Below are 10,358 nucleotides of genomic sequence, written 5' to 3' on the forward strand. Positions count from 1 at the left end.
AGCATACTTTTATTATCTATAATATTGATATATAATTAGCTATAATAACAACAAATCTGTCAAGCATTAATATCAGGTATATTATTCCCACTAAAAGAGAAGCTGACACTGATGTAATGTTGTAATTTATAATTGTGTACGTGTGTGAGTGTTCTTCCTCTGTTTTCAAAGATCTCTGTGTCATTAGATCTCCTGACTGTCTTAAGACTAGGTCTTGTGGCAAGAGGAAACATATCAGATCCTTGTGCCCCACTAAACATCTGATGCAAGATCTGCTCTTCCTACACGGTGATAGACCATATTTATATATATATTCCAAGAAACTGATTGTACCAAAAGAGATCAACCTATAAATTGAGTTTGTTAAGGAGGAGGTCAAGAGAGCTGTGGATCAGACACTGTTCATTGGATCACTGATACATGCCAGCTGTTAAGAACAGGACACTGTTTGTCGGCATACAGTCAGAAACAACAGCTGAACGAAGTTCTACTGATATGCACTTGGAGGCTGGTGTGTAAGTTTGAGTGAACATTATAAAACAGATGTGTTGTTCATAGTCAGCAGATATACAGATAATCAGTGTTAACCCACAGACATGATTATAAATACTATACACATTATAAAAATGTGACAAAATCATCTCAATTAAACTTGGCTTTTTCTGAGAATCAATTTTAGCTAATAAAGATGGATTCACAAAGAGCAAAACTCTTGTGCATGGGACTCCAGCTTAAGTTAGACAAAGAGACAAAGAGTGAGCCACAGAATGTTATAACCCACTATCAGACCACAACCTTGGCACCTAAATTGCCCAACAGTTGGTCCTTTGTTCATCACTTATTAGTGTTTCATCCAGGAGATGTTCTGTCTCCACATCCATCTGCTATGAACTGGAAGTTCAAGATCAAGTCAAACAGTTTTGCTTTTAACATGTCTGCACTTCCTCACTTTATAAGTCAAATGGTTTCACTCACTTGCAGCTCTAAGTATAAACACATTAATCGTAAAACAGTATAACATAAGAGTACACATTTCCATTACATTAGCAAAAGCAGCTGAGCCAGTTGTTTGCATCAATAACCAAAGAACAATCATGAACATGTGATCATTTTAAATGTTGTTTTGTGTGAGGCATATATTGAGATAAAATCAAAGTTTTATGCATAAATATTTGTCTCAATGTGGACTAGCCCCATGTCTTTAATACCACAATTGACAGAGTGCATTTCAGCACAAGTGAATCATATGATTTAGAAGCAAATGGAGTAAAATTAAGGCTATTGTTGATACAGATTTTAGTCAACAAATCCCTGTGATCTAACACCACAATTTTGGTCACCACAGAAACAGGGAAACAGAAAAAGAAATAAATATGAAAAATATGAAAAAATACACAAAGGTTGACAGTTCCTCCTCGTGATCTTAATCTAAATTACATTGGGCTGCATTGCAATGTGTCTGTCTTATTGCCTTATTGAGTCACTGCAGCTGTGTCAGTTAGTTAGAAAGTTAGCATATTGCTGGCTGTGACTCAAATCTGAATCATTTTGAGGATTGAACTTAGTTTCAACCTTTCACTTTAGCTGATTTCTCTCCTTACTAAAGTTTTCTCAGAGATGGACTGAACTCACTGCCATTTGATCCTGTTATAGGCTGCCTGCAGTACAGTCCAAGTGGGCATTATGGCTATCGACTGTGCCAAATATTTGGTCGTCTCCCTGGCAACAAATTTATGTCTATTTTTGTCCTTCACTCTGACTAGTGTTCCCTCTTGCAGTCAGGCTCCACACCACCAAGCAACAATATAACATTCAGGTGTAAACAAATCATCTGTCACTAATTATCCTTGCTTCACTAAGGACTACGATCACTTGTGAAACAATAAATTAGTTATTTATGGTATATAACTACACTGTGAAGTCATTCGTCGACGTTCTGTAAAGGCTTGATTGTATTGGCTGCTTGAAATGTCACTCAGATTTAAAGATCCTCCCACACTGTATAAACTCTCCTGTTGGGGTGCAGTGAGGCGAGGCCCTGCAGTACTCTCTTCTTCTTTCTTCTCTGCTGTACTTCTTGACCACATCTGCCAGCACAATGCCAGTAAGTATGATTTTAATAACACTATTGTGCTCCTGCATGGCTTTCTGTATATTGTATGACTCAGATAGACAGGCAGTGTCAAGCCATTTGTTAAAAGGGGGACTGACAGCTGTTTGGCATGTGTCAGCTCACTCTATGCCATGTCAATGTAAGTGAACCAGCTAGCCTGTGCTTTAACAACTATTTAACTTATTGCTTCTAACATTCATTTTTTGCTATTGAGAGGTCTGGACACATAGGTTTCATTGATTACCTTTTATGGTCAAATTATTCACCAGTGGACACACGTGCACATTAGTCACCCAATGACTAGATTCTGTGAATTCTGTACAATTGCAAATGTATACATGAGTCAGCTGTTTAAGTTCCTATAGTTGTCATGAGATAATTTAGTTTCACTGTGACAGGACTTCTTGATATGATTTGATTTTCTGTCTTATTCTATTCATGCTTCCTCAGTTTCTGAGGTTTCTGAGTACTGAGAGCTGAACAAAAGCAGCAAAGCATTCTGGTCACTTTGAACTCATAAACTGAGTAGATTACAATAAAAGCCTTGTATCATGTTGGCTTTTTGGCTTCTGGGGTGAACATGTGTTTGTTGGAGGGCACAGTGAGGAGGGGGAGGCTGGCTTAAATCACATTAAAGGATGAAATGAAATAAAGTCATCATGTGGATGGAAGAGTAAATGCTGCGACACAGTGAGTTTCACCACTTGGGGTGAATAAATCCATTACATCAGTGAAATATTGTGAAGCCTTTTTTTGTAACATAGCATGGCTCTTTGCACTGTAAAAAGTCAGATCATGATGGGGGATAAACTCAGTGAGTTATGAAATCATTGCCTTGTTATGAAATAACAAGAAAGATAAATGTATTACTATTTCAACTTTTCTCTAATCTTTGTTTCTTTCTTATGGAAGACTGTATAGTTTGACCTCTTTAGACATTAAAATTAAAATTAAAATTAAAATAATTCTTATGAAACAACCTGAGAAGGAAAGATCTAACTTTGAATGAACTGCTTACAACACAGATTGTTGTCTATCATGTGAGGTTTCTACGTATAAAAGGGTCACAAGCAAAAGAAGGTTGGGAACCACTGCTTTAGACATGCAGCAGTATCTAGGAGATACAGGGTGGCTGCCAGGACTGACCTCAGCCCAGCCCCAGACACTTCAAGCCTTAGTGCTATGTGTTATTCTTTACAGCTGGACTCTAACATGGAAAGAATGTACCCATGTCATTCTATCCCCTATACTTCCTTTTATTTCATGGTTTGGTTTATCTTTCTGACAAAATGTTTGGATTTTTCTCCAGATCTATCCTTTCAGGCTCTGCAAACCACTAACTACACAGCTTTAATCTTCTTTGAGTTTAAGGACTGAGCAATATCACTAAAACTCATCGAGCAAAATATACTATCACTCTAATCCCTGTGCAAGTTTGTCTGCCATGTTAGTCGTTCTGACCCTGAGCTTTATCAACTAAATAAACTGACTTTCAATCTATTTTAGGTGGGAAAGTTTGGTCTCTTGTTGACTGTATTTAAACATTGTTAATGTTCACTGGGATTAGTTCCAGCAGCTGCAGCATGTAAAACCCACCCACTCTTGCTCCTGTCCCCTGAAAGGCCTGTGAAAGGCACTGATTAACTGTATTTTAACAATTTAAGCTTTTTAGCTATGAGGAATATGCTCCTCAAATATACATGGATGAACAGTATATTTGTGTCAAACCTTCTCCAGTTTAATTGTCAGTGGTGTTTCAGATCAAAAGATACATTATTGCAAAGCTCTAAGAGCTCATGTTTCAGACTGCTCCTTTCTTATATACAGTCTATGGTTCCTACTCCATCTGTTCAGAATTACTGTTTTTTTCCAATGCTTGACATTAGAGCATACATTATTCTATATTGTGGAAAGATCCTCAAAGGGCTGCTATATTTTGTACTTGTTGCCTTAGTTACTGTTAATGGTTCCCCAGATATGTCATGTGACAAATGTGACAAAATGTTACACAGCGATCTATGTTTCACAACCAAATACCAATTTGCTCAATTGTAATTTCCTAATCATGACATAACTCAGTATTCCCCTGCCACATGTGCAGAGGATTTCTGCTCTACTCAGCCTTTTTTCCACTGTGCACTCACCATTCAGCATTGAACTTAGGAAAATATGACTCAGTTTAACAAAAGTAGTCCCCCATCATTTTTTTTTTTTTTGTTGACATTTTTTAGCCTCTGCCAAAATCAGTGTAGAGGAAAACGGGAGTGGTACCAAGGACATTAAAGAGCTGTAATTTATTTTACATGTCCACCAATGGGAATTTAATGTGAAACACATGTTTTGTAATTTTGGGAGGATTTGAGAGTTCATTGAGGCTAGTATAACTTTTTTTTCCTGCCTAAAGCTAAAATAATGATTGGATCTTGTAAAAGTCCAGTAGTTTCACCACACAGTAATGTAGTAACACCCCCCCCCCCCTTTCTTTTTCTACACAGGGAATGGTTATAAAGAACATGTCCTTCAAGGTCGGACAGACTCTGACCCTTGTTGGAATCCCTAAGCCTGATGCTACAAAGTAAGTGCAAATTTAAAACACTGTCTTGATATTTTGAAGTATATTTTTCTTCCTCTGTGCTTATTTAATTTTTCCTATGTAATGAAGTCCAACAACTCAAAACAAGGGACATTTTCTCCCACTTACTACTTGACCTCAGAAATAAGGGGGAGATGGAAGACAAACAGATGAATAGAGCAACCATGCAACTGCTGAGGATGTCTCTATATCTCACATGTAAGGATCCATATCAAAATCTAATATCTTTTTTTTCTGTGCAGCTTTGCTATAAATATCGGCCCCGATGAGAAGGACATTACATTTCATATCAACCCTCGTTTTAACGCCCATGGAGATGAGAACACAGTTGTCTGTAACTCTTTCCAAGGAGGCAACTGGTGTGAGGAGTACCGTGAAGGAGGCTTTCCTTTCCAACTGGGAGAGGAGTTCAAGGTGAGAGGACTAGCGCATATTCTGGCCCTGAATGTATGGCTGCTGATATGCAATCTGTCACATACATCTTTTTGTCTATTAGTGACCTCTGTTGGAAAGTGTGTGTCACTGTATCTTTGATAATTTGACAATCAATTGAGCATCAATATATTAATTTGCAGAAATCTGTGAAAGCTAAAGCCATTTTGTTTTACCAGATTAACCATTTCCATGTAATTATATTATGTTGTGGTAAGCTTGAGCTTTAATTAAACCAGCATATGTATGGGAAGAGGTGTTAAGGTCCAATAACGTAGCAGAAGTTCAATATGTAACACCTTTCTTGTCTTTGCCTATATATTCTTCCTCTCTTTCTCTCTCCCTAGATCACCATCGCATTCACCCCTTCAGGGTTCCAGGTGAATTTATCAGATGGCTCTACAATCAATTTCCCCAACCGTATGGGTGCAGAGAAGTACTCATTCATCAGCTTTGATGGGGAAGTACGTGTCGTGAGCTTTGAAATCAAGTAAACCTCTATCCTCCCAGGAATCACTGGATTGGAATTCCTTTTCTTTTTTTAATTTGCCTGGCGTCAGGTCATATATTGTCGCAACTTTAAATTTCTGGTATCAGTAGTGCCTTACAAATGCTTATCACACAACATATTGTACAGATTCAAACTACAGAGAAGAATACAGATGAGATAGAGACATACATAGTTGTAATGCTCAGTTGGACACAGAGAAATACATAACTGCATTGTCCTTCTTGCACACCTGATAGAAAAGCAAACCAAAGTAGCCAAAAGCTCATGTTATCTGAGTGTTATTTGTTGTGCAGTTTCCAATGTAAAGCTGAAAAGAACATAAAATGTGATTGTCATTGAAGGTGCCTTGAAAATGCATCATGCTTTTAGCCTTTCTCCCACACATTCCAGATTTGTTACTGACTACAGTGCTTGCCTCTAATAACATGCATTAAAGCAGGATAAAACATGGACTCTTGTCATTCCTTAAATAGCCAAGAGCACATTTTTACTCCAGTGTGGAATTATTTTGATTTGACATCTCTGAAAGGTGCATATTCTTTTTTTATTTCCGTCACACTGATACACTCACGGCCCTCTTCTGACTTACACTTCCACTAGCCTACAAGTTTATCATAAAGCAAATTCTGTGCCCTCTGCTCAGTTACACATACAAATTCTCAAATATTGGCCTACTCTGTAATAAAAGTCACAAAACATACACACCAACAACTGACATGTGTGACAATTATTTCTCATCCATATGTGAACTATAATGTTGCAGATTACTAATTAATCTTGTATCAACGTTGATGGTTTGGAGTTTGCAGTTTCCTCACAATGCAGGTTCTTGTGCAGTGTATTTAGTTATTTTTCTATATGAAGGCTGAGCTCATAGTTTCATATGGGAATTCTTACTACTACTAAGTAAACAGGATTTCTTGAGCAATGAACCCAACTTCAACAAAGATGCTTGGGAAGCTAAATGCTTCAATAAAACATCATCTACAAACCACATTGTTGAAAAAAACAAAAAAACAAAAAAACTCATAATTGATTTAGTAGATGTTAGGTACAAAGGAGTGAGGTCTGCACACTACTAAGCACCCAATAAATTATTTTTCTGTTTTTAGAGGCAATGTTTTGATCTGCAAAATCTTCCTCAGGCTGAGAAATGTAATATTTTTGTGTACAAATACAAAAACAGGTGGGGAAGTCTGAGGAAGATTTTACAGATCAAAATGTTGCCTCAAAATGAGAATGAAATGTTTATTGGCAGCCCAACAGCATTCAGACCTCACTGCACTAATCTGCATGAAAAAAATGGGTCTTGCACCTGAATCATTTCCCTGGATGTGTGCACACTTGCTCTCTCTAGCCAATAGATGTCACCATTGCTGTATTAATGCAAGCAGCAAGCAGCTGGTGAGAAACATGTTTGATGTCACGCATTGGCTACAAAATGTTACTTTTGTTTTATGTCACTGAATTATTTTTCCCCTTTAAGAAATGTCCACTTGTTTATGTAGCTAATATCTGACCCTTTTTTCACTTTTTATTGTCTCTAAATGGACAATAAAATTTACATGTGTATGAGTTACTATAATCAAAACAAAAAAAGGGTTCAACTCAAAACTGTGAAGAAGATAGTGATATGTTACATAAACTAATATTGTGTAGTCTGGAAAAGATTGATCTCGTGGTGACCAGCATAATTGTCTGCTGCATGAACTCCATAGTGCAGATACTGAAATGAAAATTAGAAGTGAGACATACGTGGATCTCTGCAGTATCTCCAACCAGACACTATTTTGAATGTGCAGCCGTGTTTGAGAGACTTATGAGTATTATCATAATCTAATATGATGTAACAGAAGGCAATGTGTGTGTTTGTGTGTGTGTGTGTGTGTGTGTGTGCGTGCATGCGTGTGTGGCTAATTCAGTGAGAGATGAGGAAAAGAAACGGAGGTGCACAGGAGAGTTTCTGTGTGAATAGGTTCCCATGCTCTGATCCTTCAAGGCAAATGCTGACAGGATCATGTCAAATGACCTTTCTTTAGTTTGTTAGGACTCGTAAATGACAGTGCAGCATGTGTACTGTGTTTATATATGTAATCAGTATTTGTGTGTGTGTGTGTGTGTGTGTTGAGTTGTCTATCTTATTCTCCCCATCTCTCATACATGGCTGTAACTCATAATTCTTCACTATTTTGTGCCAAGATCAATATATAGGGCTGTGTTGTGAGTGTACAACAGCATCCACTTAGATCATTTTAACATGACTTGAGACTCATCTCTATCCCTTACTCTATTTATTATTATTATTATTATTAATGATAATAATAATAATAATAATAATAATAATAATAATAATAATAATAATAATAATAATCATTCATTTTATTTGAAGGCACCTCTCTGGGCACTTGAGGACATCGTACAATTAATAAACAAAACAGTAAATAATAAATAAAACAATAATACACAAAACAGATTAAAGACAGCGTAGAACAAAACTGAGTAAAGTGAGGTAGTGGTTCAAGTTAAGTGGGGTATGCCTCGATTTGAAGAGAGGGAGAGAGTCCAGATTCCTGATGTCCGGAGGAAGTGAGTTCCAGAGTCGGGGGGCAGAGCAGCTGAAAACCCTGCTCCCCAAGGTGACGAGGCGGGCGGGGGGGGACCGAGAGGTGGATGGAGGAGGCAGATCTGAGGGAACAGGAAGGGGTGGACAATGTGGAGGAGGTCAGGCAGATAAATAAATGTTCATATTTCCTATTCTGATGACAAAACCAATGCATGTCGATTTGACTAACACGTATATTTCAAAAGAGGTGTGAGTTTAGAGACACAAACCTGTGTACTGGAGTGAGTGTTGTTCAAATACACTGATCCATACTCTTTCTAGCAAAGAATGTGACGCTTCTGGGAAAGACAACCCTCCAGCGCTTCAACACACATCCAATCAATGATGTTAAGGCTTTGATGAACATATTCAAATCACCTCATAGTAGACCCCCGGAAAAACACACACACATACACACACACATACACACACACACACACACACACACACACACACACACACACACACACACACACACATACACACACTCATTTATGTAAATTGTGATTTCTACAAGCAGACAGCAGGCTTATGCTTCATTGTCAGTTCTCTAAATTGCATGTACTGTTTCATGTAATGAGTATTGCCAATTTTTAACACATTCCCGTGTTTCTTTCACCTGTGTCATGTCACTTATTTAATGTGAGTAAATGTGTTGAAATGTGTGGAATAGAATGATTCACCTCAGCTTACATAAAACCTTTGTCTATATTTAGCGCCAGCATGACTCCAGATTTCTGCACTGAAGCTATCAGCCACACATTGAGATGTGCGTGGGCCCGCCCTGAGCTGACTGCGGTCCTGGATTCATGTGTTGCATGCCTGCTTCACCTCAGGCTTGTTTTTTTTTTTTTTTATCTCAGTAGCATAATAACACATAAACAGAAGAAAACCTGTTGGGTTGTAGCATCATGATTGTATTTCCTTGGGGAGTTTAGATAAAGATTATAGTTCATTTATTTACACAGAAACAAAATAATAGAATACATAGAAAACATAACAGCTGTGCAGACAGAAACCAAGTGGGGTTATTATAGCTGTCCCTTTAGAGCACTAGAAATCAAATAGAAATGAAAGCAGACAATAACAACAGTATAACCCTACCAATAAATGCCAAAGTCTAAATATGAATGTTTGCCATTTAGACTCTGTGGATGATCTCAAACAAATATGTCATTTTAAACTTGTTGAATGCTTATACAATCATTCCAAGTTACCTTTCATTAGCTATTACACCAAGGTATCGAGTGACTGCCTTTGAGTAAATCATCACTTATTGGTTTAGAAATGATTTGATGGTTACAGTTTTTATTATTTTTTGATTCAACTTCGTCAGTGATGATTTATAAAATAGACTCCATTTGGGAATTTAAGAATGCTGTCATTAGCCTGACTAATAAATCTAAGTTTCTTAGATACAGAATTATAATGTAATCATCTTCAGAAGGAAAATGCTGTATATTCAGGTCACAATGATAAAGAACAGATGTTCAAGAATGGAGCCTTGTGGAACACCATGTCCTGAAATGAAAATGAAATGTATTAGCTAACTGCACAATTGGATAGGCTTCCCTACATGCAGGTAGAGTGAGAGAAATTCATGTCATGCTTTTTCAAATACACATACTTCTTTGTATCCCTTTCAGATTTATTTTTCACTGCCCCACTTTTCTGTGGATATGAATATGTTGTATTTATCAAAGCACCTCGATTTTCTGCATCAAAATACTTTGCGTTTCATGGAGAAGTTCCTCACCTGCAATCAAATACTCAAAATGATATGACTAAATTTGATATTATTTTGGTTGCACACTGTGGCTGATAAAACCAGAGCTGAGCTGCGACCCTGAAACACAGCTTGTTTCTCAGAGGAGAACCATATAAAATGTCCATTTATAAATATCTATCTGGCTGAGAGAAATTCATTGTGCACTCATCTCCATTTAGTGACATGAAAAGGCTTTACTGGGTTGGAACAGTGGATTGCTGCTGTAATTTATGTTAATTAAGTTGTGTGCCTTAAGTCTTGTGCCAGTGTGAGCATACAAAAACTGCTTGTTTTTGTTTACTTAGCTCAGTCATTATCTGTCTGAATAACTGTGTGTTT

At 37.3% G+C, this 10,358-nt stretch overlaps 1 protein-coding gene across 1 annotated transcript; it reads left to right on the plus strand.

Annotated features, from left to right (window-relative positions):
* The first annotated feature begins 2,012 nt into the window (after positions 1-2,012).
* Positions 2,013-6,101, plus strand: lgals2a (lectin, galactoside-binding, soluble, 2a). Its single transcript, XM_053338337.1, has 4 exons — positions 2,013-2,104; positions 4,609-4,688; positions 4,949-5,120; positions 5,486-6,101. The coding sequence occupies exons 1-4, from the start codon at positions 2,099-2,101 to the stop codon at positions 5,630-5,632; spliced, it is 405 nt and encodes a 134-aa protein (XP_053194312.1). The 5' UTR covers positions 2,013-2,098; the 3' UTR covers positions 5,633-6,101.
* Positions 6,102-10,358: the final 4,257 nt, after the last annotated feature.

Source organism: Scomber japonicus, chromosome 18 (assembly GCF_027409825.1).
Source record: "Scomber japonicus isolate fScoJap1 chromosome 18, fScoJap1.pri, whole genome shotgun sequence".
NCBI classification, from domain to species: domain Eukaryota; kingdom Metazoa; phylum Chordata; class Actinopteri; order Scombriformes; family Scombridae; genus Scomber; species Scomber japonicus.